Genomic DNA, 16,580 nt, shown 5'->3' with positions numbered 1-16,580 from the left:
ACTAAAGGGTAGGAGTCCCTAAAGGAGAATCCTCAAGGCCTGGTGACATGAGGTGACATGGAAGTGAACCCTAATGCATAGTGCATGTTACCAGTCATTCATTCATTCATCAGGCAGGCATCAGGCAGGCATCATTCCACTGGAGAAGATCCTTAGACACAGTGTGAAGATTAAACCCTACAATCAGAAACATTTGTCTCCGGGTGTTTCTCAATATGCATACTACCTTGCTACACACCCTCATGCTCCGAGTGCGTTCTCAGACTACGTTCTCTTGAGTACGTTCTTGAAAGGTCGCTGGTTCTAATCCCCGAGCCAACTAGGTGAAAAATCTGTCGATGTGCCCTTGAGCAAGGCACTTAACCCTAATTGCTCCTGTAAGTCGCTCTGGATAAGAGCGTCTGCTAAAATGACTAAAATGTAAATGTAAATGTAAAATGTGAGTACGAGAGTGTGGAGAATGCATAAAACATTACTCTTGAGAAGCACTCCCTCTACTGTGTTACCTCAGGCTGCTCCTCCCCCTTCACTGACCCCTCCCCCTACTGTATTACCTCAGGCTGCTCCTCCCCCTTCACTGACCCCTCCCCCTATTGTATTACCTCAGGCTGCTCCTCCCCCTTCACTGACCCCTCCCCTCTACTGTGTTACCTCAGGCTGCTCCTCCCCGTTCACTGACCCCTCCCCCTACTATATTACCTCAGGCTGCTCCTCCCCCTTCACTGACCCCTCCCTCTACTGTGTTACCTCAGGCTGCTCCTCCCCCTTCACTGACCCCTCCCTCTACTGTGTTACCTCAGGCTGCTCCTCCCCCTTCACTGACCCCTCCCCCTACTGTATTACCTCAGGCTGCTCCTCCCCCTTCACTGACCCCTCCCCCTATTGTATTACCTCAGGCTGCTCCTCCCCGTTCACTGACCCCTCCCTCTACTGTGTTACCTCAGGCTGCGCCTCCCCGTTCACTGACCCCTCCCCCTACTGTATTACCTCAGGCTGCTCCTCCCCGTTCACTGACCCCTCCCTCTACTGTATTACCTCAGGCTGCTCCTCCCCGTTCACTGACCCCTCCCCCTACTGTATTACCTCAGGCTGCTCCTCCCCGTTCACTGACCCCTCCCCCTACTATATTACCTCAGGCTGCTCCTCCCCGTTCACTGACCCCTCCCCCTACTGTATTACCTCAGGCTGCTCCTCCCCGTTCACTGACCCCTCCCCCTACTGTATTACCTCAGGCTGCTCCTCCCCGTTCACTGACCCCTCCCCCTACTATATTACCTCAGGCTGCTCCTCCCCGTTCACTGACCCCTCCCCCTACTGTATTACCTCAGGCTGCTCCTCCCCGTTCACTGACCCCTCCCCCTACTGTATTACCTCAGGCTGCTCCTCCCCGTTCACTGACCCCTCCCCCTACTGTGTTACCTCAGGCTGCTCCTCCCCCTTCACTGACCCCTCCCCTCTACTGTGTTACCTCAGGCTGCTCCTCCCCGTTCACTGACCCCTCCCCCTACTGTATTACCTCAGGCTGCTCCTCCCCGTTCACTGAACCTTCTCCAAGATATAAACAAAGCAATCGTTTTACTTCAGAATTATCAGCTAGATGTTTGAATAGCTAGCCAGCTAGTTAAACAGGCAAAAATGACCTAAAAAACTAATATTATGCAAGATAGATGTACATTTTTCGTGGGTAGCTAGCTAACAATTCTTCGTGGCTATCTGGCTAGCCAGTTAGCCCTATTAACAGTAGTAGCTAGCCAGTTAGCCCTATTAACAGTAGCAGCTAGCCAGTTAGCCATATTAACAGTAGTAGCTAGCCAGTTATCCCTATTAACAGTAGTAGCTAGCCAGTTAGCCCTATTAACAGTAGTAGCTAGCCAGTTAGCCCTATTGACAGTAGTAGCTAGCCAGTTAGCCCTATTAACAGTAGCAGCTAGCCAGTTAGCCCTATTGACAGTAGTAGCTAGCCAGTTAGCCCTATTAACAGTAGTAGCTAGCCAGTTAGCCCTATTAACTTATGGGCTTGTGATCTACAGTGCGTAGGCAGGTAAACATGCCAAAATGAACACAGCAAGTAGAACACAGCAAGTATTTATTAACGTATCAAGATAAAATATTGTGAATAGGCAACATTTCATTCCGAAGTCATACCATGTATTTTCTCTTGCTTCAGCTCAGATAATGTCCGCCATTGATCTCAAGAAATGTTGCGTCGTTTTTTACATAGTTGCGTCATATTTCTTTGCATACTTTGCCGTTGAAGCTTGCATCGATGCATGCTTCAAAATATGTACAAACTGATTACGCATTCGAGAAGTGCCCTCCGGGCTCCGTTTCGCATACTTTGATTTGGACTCCTACTCCTGCCCTCCCGTGCTGTGATTGGCTCGGAGCACGGTAGTACGCCCTCTGTTTCCCCTCTGGCACAGCACTACTTTGTTACATGCTTCTGCCTCAGAAATCCCTTCCGCTTACAGACAGACAGTTCTCTGAACTATTGTCTCTTCTTGGCTGTCGCAATTCATGACAATATGATACGATACAAAATAACACAGATTAGAAATCGAGAAGACTAGTAGGGAATTAGTTATCGACCTGACACACACACTGTCTCTCTCTCTCTCTCTCACACACACCCTCGGTCTATCTCGCTCTGTCTCTCTCTCTCTCTCTCTCCAGGGGATTAGTATCAGGCTGTCTGTTTCTGCCTCAGTCTCTGATGTCCCTCCCTCAGCCCAGTCGGAGCCACAGACGGGTTTTCCTCAGCTGTTCTGCCCTGTGGGGGAAAGCATTTCCAGGGGATTAGTATCAGCCCTAATAACCAGTGGCTGGCTGAGAGTCAGAGCAGCGAAAACACTTCCAGACAGACATTCATATCATCTGATATCACTCACAGCTAACGGGGGGCCTCAGCGGCTCTGTGATCCTGGGTTGGGATAGGGGTTAAGGCGTCCGCGTGCTTCCTGCATGCTTCCCAGGGTTCCATACAGCAGGGGCCAGGTGAAGTCAGGTACCAGGTGCTCACAGCTGCTCTGTGATCCTGGGCTAAGGTTAGGGTTAGAAGAGGCCCATTCCTGGGCTAAGGTTCGGGTTAGAAGAGGCCCATACAGGATTCCCACCTGCTTTATGACAGCAGGGACAGACCTGAGGACATACTGGGGGTTGTTTTAGTCAGCAGTCACTAGAGACCGAAGCAGTTCACGTATGAAAAAAACACCAAAACAGACATGCAGCTATCTGAGATCCTTCCATTCTACTCTGCCAATAGGGTCCGGGAGCGGCGAAGAGAAGCCGTTTGAGACCCTTCCATTCTACTCTGATGAGAGCAGGGAGCAGAGCAGGAGCGGTCCATATCTCTGAATAGCACCTCACTAAACAGAACCCTCCAATCAGGCCATCCTAGCAGGTTTGAATGGTATTAGTGCTAAGCCTCTGGCTCTATAGATCCCTTGGTGAAAGGCCTTGCCCAGCCACCAGCACACACTGAGAGGGTCTTTCAGTCTGTCACCCAGTTCCTCTTCCTGTGAATGAGAGGTGCTAGGTGGTTCGGAAGCCACTCGATACGGGACTGGGATAACTCCAATCTCCTCTGTTAGATAAAGGTTACAGGTGGTTCGGAAGCCACTCGATACGGGACTGGGATAACTCCAATCTCCTCTGTTAGATAAAGGTTACAGGTGGTTCGGAAGCCACTCGATACGGGACTGGGATAACTCCAATCTCCTCTGTTAGATAAAGGTTACAGGTGGTTCGGAAGTCACTCGATACGGGACTGGGATAACTCCAATCTCCTCTGTTAGATAAAAGTTACAGGTGGTTCGGAAGTCACTCGATACGGGACTGGGATAACTCCAATCTCCTCTGTTAGATAAAGGTTACAGGTGGTTCGGAAGTCACTCGATACGGGACTGGGATAACTCCAATCTCCTCTGTTAGATAAAGGTTACAGGTGGTTCGGAAGCCACTCGATACGGGACTGGGATAACTCCAATCTCCTCTGTTAGATAAAGGTTACAGGTGGTTCGGAAGTCACTCGATACGGGACTGGGATAACTCCAATCTCCTCTGTTAGATAAAGGTTACAGGTGGTTCGGAAGCCACTCGATACGGGACTGGGATAACTCCAATCTCCTCTGTTAGATAAAGGTTACAGGTGGTTCGGAAGCCACTCGATACGGGACTGGGATAACTCCAATCTCCTCTGTTAGATAAAGGTTACAGGTGGTTCGGAAGTCACTCGATACGGGACTGGGATAACTCCAATCTCCTCTGTTAGATAAAGGTTACAGGTGGTTCGGAAGTCACTCGATACGGGACTGGGATAACTCCAATCTCCTCTGTTAGATAAAGGTTACAGGTGGTTCGGAAGTCACTCGATACGGGACTGGGATAACTCCAATCTCCTCTGTTAGATAAAGGTTACAGGTGGTTCGGAAGCCACTCGATACGGGACTGGGATAACTCCAATCTCCTCTGTTAGATAAAGGTTACAGGTGGTTCGGAAGCCACTCGATACGGGACTGGGATAACTCCAATCTCCTATGTTAGATAAAGGTTACAGGTGGTTCGGAAGCCACTCGATACGGGACTGGGATAACTCCAATCTCCTCTGTTAGATAAAGGTTACAGGTGGTTCGGAAGCCACTCGATACGGGACTGGGATAACTCCAATCTCCTCTGTTAGATAAAGGTTACAGGTGGTTCGGAAGCCACTCGATACGGGACTGGGATAACTCCAATCTCCTCTGTTAGATAAAGGTTACAGGTGGTTCGGAAGTCACTCGATACGGGACTGGGATAACTCCAATCTCCTCTGTTAGATAAAGGTTACAGGTGGTTCGGAAGTCACTCGATACGGGACTGGGATAACTCCAATCTCCTCTGTTAGATAAAGGTTACAGGTGGTTCGGAAGCCACTCGATACGGGACTGGGATAACTCCAATCTCCTCTGTTAGATAAAAGTTACAGGTGGTTCGGAAGTCACTCGATACGGGACTGGGATAACTCCAATCTCCTCTGTTAGATAAAGGTTACAGGTGGTTCGGAAGCCACTCGATACGGGACTGGGATAACTCCAATCTCCTCTGTTAGATAAAGGTTACAGGTGGTTCGGAAGCCACTCGATACGGGACTGGGATAACTCCAATCTCCTCTGTTAGATAAAGGTTACAGGTGGTTCGGAAGCCACTCGATACGGGACTGGGATAACTCCAATCTCCTCTGTTAGATAAAGGTTACAGGTGGTTCGGAAGCCACTCGATACGGGACTGGGATAACTCCAATCTCCTCTGTTAGATAAAGGTTACAGGTGGTTCGGAAGCCACTCGATACGGGACTGGGATAACTCCAATCTCCTCTGTTAGATAAAGGTTACAGGTGGTTCGGAAGCCACTCGATACGGGACTGGGATAACTCCAATCTCCTCTGTTAGATAAAGGTTACAGGTGGTTCGGAAGCCACTCGATACGGGACTGGGATAACTCCAATCTCCTCTGTTAGATAAAGGTTACAGGTGGTTCGGAAGCCACTCGATACGGGACTGGGATAACTCCAATCTCCTCTGTTAGATAAAGGTTACAGGTGGTTCGGAAGCCACTCGATACGGGACTGGGATAACTCCAATCTCCTCTGTTAGATAAAGGTTACAGGTGGTTCGGAAGCCACTCGATACGGGACTGGGATAACTCCAATCTCCTCTGTTAGATAAAAGTTACAGGTGGTTCGGAAGTCACTCGATACGGGACTGGGATAACTCCAATCTCCTCTGTTAGATAAAGGTTACAGGTGGTTCGGAAGCCACTCGATACGGGACTGGGATAACTCCAATCTCCTCTGTTAGATAAAGGTTACAGGTGGTTCGGAAGTCACTCGATACGGGACTGGGATAACTCCAATCTCCTCTGTTAGATAAAGGTTACAGGTGGTTCGGAAGTCACTCGATACGGGACTGGGATAACTCCAATCTCCTCTGTTAGATAAAGGTTACAGGTGGTTCGGAAGCCACTCGATACGGGACTGGGATAACTCCAATCTCCTCTGTTAGATAAAAGTTACAGGTGGTTCGGAAGTCACTCGATACGGGACTGGGATAACTCCAATCTCCTCTGTTAGATAAAGGTTACAGGTGGTTCGGAAGCCACTCGATACGGGACTGGGATAACTCCAATCTCCTCTGTTAGATAAAGGTTACAGGTGGTTCGGAAGCCACTCGATACGGGACTGGGATAACTCCAATCTCCTCTGTTAGATAAAGGTTACAGGTGGTTCGGAAGCCACTCGATACGGGACTGGGATAACTCCAATCTCCTCTGTTAGATAAAGGTTACAGGTGGTTCGGAAGCCACTCGATACGGGACTGGGATAACTCCAATCTCCTCTGTTAGATAAAGGTTACAGGTGGTTCGGAAGCCACTCGATATGGGACTGGGATAACTCCAATCTCCTCTGATAGATAAAGGTTACAGGTGGTTCGGAAGCCACTCGATACGGGACTGGGATAACTCCAATCTCCTCTGTTAGATAAAGGTTACAGGTGGTTCGGAAGCCACTCGATACGGGACTGGGATAACTCCAATCTCCTCTGTTAGATAAAGGTTACAGGTGGTTCGGAAGCCACTCGATACGGGACTGGGATAACTCCAATCTCCTCTGTTAGATAAAGGTTACAGGTGGTTCGGAAGCCACTCGATACGGGACTGGGATAACTCCAATCTCCTCTGTTAGATAAAGGTTACAGGTGGTTCGGAAGCCACTCGATACGGGACTGGGATAACTCCAATCTCCTCTGTTAGATAAAGGTTACAGGTGGTTCGGAAGTCACTCGATACGGGACTGGGATAACTCCAATCTCCTCTGTTAGATAAAGGTTACAGGTGGTTCGGAAGTCACTCGATACGGGACTGGGATAACTCCAATCTCCTCTGTTAGATAAAGGTTACAGGTGGTTCGGAAGTCACTCGATACGGGACTGGGATAACTCCAATCTCCTCTGTTAGATAAAGGTTACAGGTGGTTCGGAAGTCACTCGATACGGGACTGGGATAACTCCAATCTCCTCTGTTAGATAAAGGTTACAGGTGGTTCGGAAGTCACTCGATACGGGACTGGGATAACTCCAATCTCCTCTGTTAGATAAAGGTTACAGGTGGTTCGGAAGTCACTTGATACGGGACTGGGATAACTCCAATCTCCTCTGTTAGATAAAGGTTACTGGGAGATTGCTCTCTCCCGCTACTCACATTTGAAGTGCTGCGATTCAACACAGCAGCAGCCCTGCCATCACACACTCTATCTAGCCCTTGTTTTACTAGATCAGTTGACTGAGAACACGTTCTCATTTACAGCAACAAGCTGGGGAATAGTTTCAGTGGAGAGGAGTGAGCCAATTGAAAGCTGGGGATGATTAGGTGGCCATGATGGTATGAGGACCAGATTGGGACTTTAGCCAGGACACCGGGGGTTAACACTCCTACGGTAAGAGCCATGGGATCTGTAGTGACCACAGAGAGTCAGGACACCTGTTTAACGGGGTTAACACTCCTACAGTAAGAGCCATGGGATCTGTAGTGACCACATAGAGTCAGGACACCTGTTTAACGGGGTTAACACTCCTACGGTAAGAGCCATGGGATCTGTAGTGACCACAGAGAGTCAGGACACCTGTTTAACGGGGTTAACACTCCTACGGTAAGAGCCATGGGATCTTTAGTGACCACAGAGAGTCCGGACACCTGTTTAACGTCCCATCCGAAAGACCCTACACAGGGCAACGTCCCCAATCACTGCCCTGGGGCATTGGGATATTTTATATTAGACCAGAGGAAAGAGTGGCTCCTACTGGCCCTCCAACACCACTTCCATCAGCATCTGGTCTCCCATCCAGGGACCGACCAGGACCAACCCTGCTTAGCTTCAGAGGCCAGTCAGCAGTGGGATACAGGGTGGTATGCTGCTGGCTTTCTCCACTCACAAGATAATGTCCTCTCTGTGTGTGTTGCATCTCCTGGACCTGTTCATGGTATGGGACTGGTCTACGTACCTGACAAACACACACACACACACACTAATGTTGTAATGTCCTCTCTGTGTGTTGCAGCTCCTGGACCTGTTCATGGTATGGGACTGGTCTACGTATCTGGCTGACTACGGACAGCCCACCTCCAAGTACCTCCGGGTCAACCCCTCCACTGCGCTAGCACTTTTGGAAAAGTGAGTACTGACGTTTCTACTGTCTCTACTCAATGTGTAGTCAGTTTGTAGTTCTACTGTCTCTACTGTCTCTATTCAATGTGTAGTCAGTTTGTAGTTCTACTGTCTCTACTCAATGTGTAGTCAGTTTGTAGTTCTTCTGTCTCTACTCAATGTGTAGTCAGTTTGTAGTTCTTCTGTCTCTACTCAATGTGTAGTCAGTTTGTAGTTCTACTGTCCTGGTTAGACCTAACTTAGTCTCTGTCTTCTCTAACCCACTAGACCTCTTAGCCTGTCCTTTATCTGTACACTAAATATCTTCATATTCACAACTTCTCTTCTCTTCTCTACATGTCTTTGAACCTCTACCATGCAGAGTCTACAGGGGGTATGTTAGACATTTTGGCTTATTTGTTTCTTCCCATGGTCTGGTGTCCATTGAAAGTCATTTACTCCATATGGGTTAGAGTCAGTTACTCCATATGGGTTAGTCATTTACTCCATATGGGTTAGAGTAATTTACTCCATATGGGTTAGTCATTTACTCCATATTAGTTAGTCATTTACTCCATATGGGTTAGTCATTTACTCCATATGGGTTAGAGTAATTTACTCCATATGGGTTAGTCATTTACTCCATATTAGTTAGTAATTTACTCCATATGGGTTAATCATTTACTCCATGTGGGTTAGTCACTTACTCCATATGGGTTAGAGTCACTTACTCTATATGGGTTAGAGTCAGTTACTCCATATGGGTTAGGGTAATTTACTCCATATGGGTTAGTCACTTACTCCGTATGGGTTAGAGTCACTTACTCTATATGGGTTAGTCATTTACTCCATATGGGTTAGTTATTTATTCCATGTGGGTTAGTCATTTACTCCATATGGGTTAGTCATTTAATCTATGGGTTAGGGTCATTCACTCCATATGGGTTAGGGTCATTTACTACATATGGGTTAGTCATTTACTCCATGTTGGGTTGGGTTCATTTACTCCATATTGGTTATGATAATTTACTCCATATGGGTTAGGGTCATTTACTCCATATGGGTTAGAGTCATTTACTCCATATGGGTTAGTCATTTAGTGTATGGGTTAGAGTCATTTACTCCATATGAGTTAGGGTCATTTACTCTATATGGGTTAGGATCATTTACTCTACATGCGTTAGTCATTTAATCTATGGGTTAGAGTAATTTACTCCATATGGGTTAGTTATTTATTCCATGTGGGTTAGAGTCATTTACTCCATATGGGTTAGTCATTTAATCTATGGGTTAGGGTCATTCACTCCATATGGGTTAGTAATTTACTCCATATGGGTTAGTAATTTACTCCATATGGGTTAGAGTCATTTACTCCATATGGATTAGAGTAATTTACTCCATATGGGCTAGAGTCATTTACTCCATATGGGTTAGTCATTTACTCCATATGGGTTAGGGTCATTTACTCCGTATGGGTTACAGTCACTTACTCCGTATGGGTTACAGTCACTTACTCCGTATGGGTTAGTAATTTACTCTATATGGGTTAGAGTCAGTTACTCCATATAGGTTAGGGTCATTTACTCCATATGGGTTAGGATCATTTACTCTATATGGGTTAGGATCATTTACTCTACATGCGTTAGTCATTTAATCTATGGGTTAGAGTCATTTACTCCATATGGGTTAGTCATTTACTCCATATGGGTTAGGGTCATTTACTCCATATTAGTTAGTAATTTACTCCATATGGGTTAGTCATTTACTCCATGTGGGTTAGTCACTTACTCCATATGGGTTAGAGTCACTTACTCTATATGGGTTAGAGTCAGTTACTCCATATGGGTTAGGGTAATTTACTCCATATGGGTTAGTCACTTACTCCGTATGGGTTAGAGTCACTTACTCTATATGGGTTAGTCATTTACTCCATATGGGTTAGTTATTTATTCCATGTGGGTTAGTCATTTACTCCATATGGGTTAGTCATTTAATCTATGGGTTAGGGTCATTCACTCCATATGGGTTAGGGTCATTTACTCCATATGGGTTAGTCATTTACTCCATGTTGGGTTGGGTTCATTTACTCCATATTGGTTATGATAATTTACTCCATATGGGTTAGGGTCATTTACTCCATATGGGTTAGAGTCATTTACTCCATATGGGTTAGTCATTTAGTGTATGGGTTAGAGTCATTTACTCCATATGAGTTAGGGTCATTTACTCTATATGGGTTAGGATCATTTACTCTACATGCGTTAGTCATTTAATCTATGGGTTAGAGTCATTTACTCCATATGGGTTAGTTATTTATTCCATGTGGGTTAGAGTCATTTACTCCATATGGGTTAGTCATTTAATCTATGGGTTAGGGTCATTCACTCCATATGGGTTAGTAATTTACTCCATATGGGTTAGTAATTTACTCCATATGGGTTAGCGTCATTTACTCCATATGGATTAGAGTAATTTACTCCATATGGGCTAGAGTCATTTACTCCATATGGGTTAGTCATTTACTCCATATGGGTTAGGGTCATTTACTCCGTATGGGTTACAGTCACTTACTCCGTATGGGTTACAGTCACTTACTCCGTATGGGTTAGTAATTTACTCTATATGGGTTAGAGTCAGTTACTCCATATAGGTTAGGGTCATTTACTCCATATGGGTTAGGATCATTTACTCCATATGGGTTAGGATCATTTACTCTATATGGGTTAGGATCATTTACTCTACATGCGTTAGTCATTTAATCTATGGGTTAGAGTCATTTACTCCATATGGGTTAGTCATTTACTCCATATGGGTTAGGGTCATTTACTCCAAATGGGTTAGAGTCATTTACTCCATATGGGTTAGAGTCATTTACCCCATATGGGTTAGGATCATATACTCCATATGGGTTAGTCATTTACTCCATATGGGTTAGGTTTTTTACTCCATATGGGTTAGTCATTTACTCCATATGGGTTAGTCATTTACTCCATATGGGTTAGTCATTTACTCCATATGGGTTAGGGTAAAAAATAAAAATAAAAATAAAACACGTCTGTCCTTTGAGTGAGCAATAAGCCCAAACCCTGCACCTACTCCATCCAACAGTCTGTGGTTTCAGTTAGATGTTTATCCTGATGTATCTCCCTCTCTCTCCCCCCCTCCCTCTCTCTCTCCCCCCCTCTCTCTCCCCCTCTCTACCTCTCTCTCTCTCTCTCTCTCTCTCTCTCGCGCGCTCTCTCTCTCGCGCGCGCGTGCGCTCTCTCTCTCTCTCTCTCCCCCTCTCTGCCTCTCTCTCTCTCGCGCGCTCTCTCTCTCTCTCTTCTCTCTCTCTCTCTCTCGCGCTCTCTCTCTCTCTCTCCCCCTCTCTCCCTCTCTCCCCCTCTCTGCCTCTTTCTCTCTCTCGCGCTCTCTCTCTCTCCCCCTCTCTCCCTCTCTCTCTCTCGCGCGCTCTCTCTCTTGCGCGCTCTCTCTCTCTCTCTCCCTCTCTCTCCCCCTCTCACCCCCTCTCTCCCTCGCGCTCTCTCTCTCCCCCTCTCTGCCTCTCTCTCTCTCTCGCGCTCTCTCGCGCTCTCTCTCTCTCCCTCGCTCTCTCTCTCTCCTCTCTCTCCCTCTCTCTCTCTCTCTCTCTCTCTCTCTCTCTCTCTCTCTCTCTCTCTCTCTCTCTCTCTCTCTCTCTCTCTCTCTCTCTCTCTCCCAGAATGAAGGACACCAGTAAGAAGAACAACATATTTTCTCAGTTCAGGAAGAATGACAGAGACAAACAGAAGCTGATTGAGACGGTGGTGAAACAGCTGAGGAGCCTTGTCAATGGGATGTCTCAGCACTCCTAGAACACACACACACACAGTCAGAGACACACACACACACAGTCAGAGACACACACACACACACCAACCAGCCATCACCTTTCAGTTTCACCAGATTCCATGCATAGTGTAAATAAGGAAAAGTCAACACACACGAGGCATCAAGCTAAAACAGTTTCTCTGTAAGGAATGAGAAAACAGTGAAATGTTTTAAATTTATTTTTAAAGGCTAAGAGTACTATGTTTTGTATATAGTGAGAGTGCAGTGATTGTATCACCACAGTATTCTGATGGTGATCTGATGTAGGGAACGGAAAGATGATATCTCAGATGAAGACTGAACAGGAGACTGATGTTCACCAGGTGAAGAGGCCCAGACAGGGGACTGAGCCATGAGGTATAGGCTCCAATCCCACCGAGCCCTATGGATCCTATCCGCCCTGCTCAAAAAGTAGTGCACTATATAGCGAATAGGGTGACATTTGGGACACAGCCTAGAAGATCTCTCTACGACGCTCCATAAAGCAATACTGGGCGGCGTTAGTTTCTACTGTAAATATGTTGGAGAATATTTAACACTACACATTTGGGTGTGTCCCAAATGTCATCCTATTTCCACAGGGCTCTGGTCAATGCCAGGGATGCACTCGCTCCCTGTGTCTCTGCTGGTCATTCAGCCCAGCTTGAATCAAACAGCTCAAAATGACCTGCATGAACATGGTTCCATTGTTTTAAGCTAGTAAAGGACAGAGACCCTTGATGTTAATTTACACTCAAACTATTTTCTTTTGACAAGAAAGACACCCCAGATCATGTTTTGGTATCAGCCATTATTAGCTACATCAACTTCTTTCATCCCAAATTATAATTGTTTTGTTCCTCAGAGGGTAAATGAAAGCTTTTGGGTTCAAATGCTTTAGAATCTACCGCTTAAGACATTTCAAAAAAAGCAATAATGATCTAGTTCACCTGCAGGTTCTGCTTAAAGAACGACTTCTGTCTCAAATCTGAAATCACATTTCACAATTGGAGTTATGGTTTTTAGTCTGTGATACTTTAACAGGCGTTTTGCACTGAATATGTATTATTTCAGTTAGCCTTTTTTTAAATAGTTGCTTGTAAATGTCATTGTACATACTGCATATTTTGTAAAGAAAATAAGAATGTGGTTTCCTTCTGCTACAAATAAAGGAGTTTCTTGTTCTGAGATCCATCTCCTAAATCTAAATATGTAAATTACTTAGTCTTTCAATTAATTCAATTAACTGATATTAGTCAATACATCACCTGGTGAGAAACGAAAGAGAATAATCCCCCTGTAATGACATGTTTTACCCAATTCTATTTGTTTTTATTTGTGTGCAGTAATAAAATGTGTTCACTCACTCAAACACAGACTTTTCTCTGGTACATATCAAGGTGTTTTAATTGTAAGTATTGACAGAAATGGTTGTGTTGTTGACATCACATGAAGTTGACAACATGAGATATTACTGGGTGCCCAGGAGGGACATTCTGGACCCAGGGCTGATAACAACATTTGTCGGGGGGGGGGGGGGGGGGGGGCACTGTTACAGGAGGGGGTCGCAGTTCCGGAGCGACCCACTAGGTGTCATCCTCCGACAACCTTAGGCACCTCCTCACTCACAATCTGGACTAATCATCATCCTATTGGTGTCACCTGGGCCTACATTTAAATTTTTGTCATTTTAGCAGACGCTCTTATCCAGAGCCACTTACAGGTAGTGAGTGCATACATTTTTTTTTTTTTTTTTTTCATACTGGCCCCCCTATATGCCAAGCAGTACTAATCAATGTCTGACCGGAGACGTACAGTGGGGAAAAAAGTATTTAGTCAGCCACCAATTGTGCAAGTTCTCCCACTTAAAAAGATGAGAGAGGCCTGTAATTTTCATCATAGGTACACGTCAACTATGACAGACAAAATGAGAAAAAAAAATCCAGAAAATCACATTGTAGGATTTTTTATGAATTTATTTGCAAATTATGGTGGAAAATAAGTATTTGGTCAATAACAAAAGTTTCTCAATACTTTGTTATATACCCTTTGTTGGCAATGACACAGGTCAAACGTTTTCTGTAAGTCTTCACAAGGTTTTCACACACTGTTGCTGGTATTTTGGCCCATTCCTCCATGCAGATCTCGTCTAGAGCAGTGATGTTTTGGGGCTGTCGCTGGGCAACACGGACTTTCAACTCCCTCCAAAGATTTTCTATGGGGTTGAGATCTGGAGACTGGCTAGGCCACTCCAGGACCTTGAAATGCTTCTTACGAAGCCACTCCTTCGTTGCCCGGGCGGTGTGTTTGGGATCATTGTCATGCTGAAAGACCCAGCCACGTTTCATCTTCAATGCCCTTGCTGATGGAAGGAGGTTTTCACTCAAAATCTCACGATACATGGCCCCATTCATTCTTTCCTTTACACGGATCAGTCGTCCTGGTCCCTTTGCAGAAAAACAGCCCCAAAGCATGATGTTTCCACCCCCATACTTCACAGTAGGTATGGTGTTCTTTGGATGCAACTCAGCATTCTTTGTCCTCCAAACACGACGAGTTGAGTTTTTACCAAAAAGTTATATTTTGGTTTCATCTGACCATATGACATTCTCCCAATCCTCTTCTGGATCATCCAAATGCACTCTAGCAAACGTCAGACGGGCCTGGACATGTACTGGCTTAAGCAGGGGGACACGTCTTGCACTGCAGGATTTGAGTCCCTGGCGGCGTAGTGTGTTACTGATGGTAGGCTTTGTTACTTTGGTCCCAGCTCTCTGCAGGTCATTCACTAGGTCCCCCCGTGTGGTTCTGGGATTTTTGCTCACCGTTCTTGTGATCATTTTGACGCCACGGTTGCAGGTGTCCTTTGACAGCTCTTTGGTCTTGGCCATAGTGGAGTTTGGAGTGTGACTGTTTGAGGTTGTGGACAGGTGTATTTTTATATTGATAACAAGTTCAAACAGGTGCCATTAATACAGGTAACGAGTGGAGGACAGAGGAGCCTCTTAAAGAAGAAGTTACAGGTCTGTGAGAGCCAGAAATCTTGCTTGTTTGTAGGTGACCAAATACTTATTTTCCACCATAATTTGCAAATAAATTCATTAAAAATCCTACAATGTGATTTTCTGGATTTTCTTTTCTCAATTTGTCTGTCATAGTTGACGTGTACCTATGATGAAAATTACAGGCCTCTCTCATCTTTTGAAGTGGGAGAACTTGCACAATTGGTGGCTGACTAAATACTTTTTTCCCCACTGTATAAGCTCTGTCAGCTCTCTAACTGTAACATTACACAGTTTAGCTGAACCACTGTTTTTGGAACTTATTTGCTCCTCCTTTCTTTTATTGTGATAAATCCGTTCTTTTGTATCCTGGTTTTGGGACCATCAGTAAAGATCCTTGTTTCACCATCTCTGCCTCCTGTCTGTCCTGCACCACACCTGGGTCACACCTCACACCAACCCTTACAAAGTATATACAGGGGTGTAAAGTCTGTTATTTATAGAGCATGTATCTACAGGATGTGAAGTCTGTTATTTATAGAGCATGTATCTACAGGATGTGAAGTCTGTTATTTATAGAGCATGTATCTACAGGATGTGAAGTCTGTTATTTATAGAGCATGTATCTACAGGATGTGAAGTCTGTTATTTATAGAGCATGTATCTACAGGATGTTTATATAATGACCAGGTGATGAGTGAATTATGTAATAGAGTTTACCAACTTCAAACATTCCTATTTTCCTAGTTTATTTTTTTAACTGGTAAATTTTAGAAAGTTAATCAAATGGATTACTTTCCCATTGGACCTATATTTTTGAATAAAAAGGAGCTTCCTCTGTCAGCGAAGAATCCAGAACAAGAAACTTTATCTCAGTTCCAAATGACATGCTATCCCCTATATAGTGCACTACATTTGACCAGGTAGTGTACTATGGTGGGGCCCTGGTCAAAAGTAGTGCACTATATAGGGAATAAAGTGCTATTTGGCAGGCGTCTGGCTTGTGTTATGTGGTAATAACGAGCTGGCATCAAAGATCAGTGGTTGGCCCAACCGATTTATACATTACACACATTCTAAATCATGATCCACTTTTCTCTCCTCTCACACCTTTCCATGTCAATACCAATCTGACATAATAAATGGCCCACTGTTTCCCATTCAACTAAAAAAACAGGACTTGAGGATCCATTTCACAGGATGGAGATAACTCCACCTACCGAGCCGCCCTCCCTTAACAAGCCCAGAGAAATTAGACCTGACAGGGGGAACGGCTGCACCTAGAGCCGCTGGGTCGGTCGCGGGACTGGAGGGACTGACTGACCTCTGGGTGAACCGCTGAGCTGTGTCCCCCCCCGCCCCTCTCCTGTTGTGACAGCACCTCCAACTGCACATATGTCATGCAAACCTACAAATCAAAACTCCTCCCGCTATAATCGGACAGAGGAGCCCTGCGCAGTGCACGAGAGAGCCACATCGAGGTATTAATGGAAGATGTATTGTCATTAAAAAAAAGAAACTGTGAATGAAAGATGCTAAAAATAGTTTGATCTGTCTTAAATTATCCTAGTGGG

The 16,580-nt window shown here is 45.3% G+C and overlaps 1 protein-coding gene across 1 annotated transcript in view; it reads left to right on the top strand.

Moving 5' to 3' along the window:
- The window catches only part of LOC311126856 (exocyst complex component 6-like), a gene marked incomplete at its 5' end in the record, with an annotated part of 33,783 nt that extends 20,410 nt beyond the window's left edge, over positions 1–13,373 (top strand). Inside the window, 2 exons of the mRNA XM_084200835.1 lie at positions 8,091–8,203; positions 11,877–13,373. Of these exons, the coding sequence (XP_084056961.1) occupies positions 8,091–8,203; positions 11,877–12,009 (246 nt within the window). The 3' untranslated portion in view covers positions 12,010–13,373. The remainder of the gene's footprint in view (positions 1–8,090; positions 8,204–11,876) is intronic.
- Positions 13,374–16,580: the final 3,207 nt, after the last annotated feature.

The sequence above is a fragment of the Coregonus lavaretus genome, assembly GCF_964263955.1.
Source record: "Coregonus lavaretus genome assembly, contig: HAP1_SCAFFOLD_2711, whole genome shotgun sequence".
Taxonomy (NCBI): Eukaryota; Metazoa; Chordata; class Actinopteri; order Salmoniformes; family Salmonidae; genus Coregonus; species Coregonus lavaretus.
This window is presented reverse-complemented; position numbering and strand designations above follow the sequence as displayed.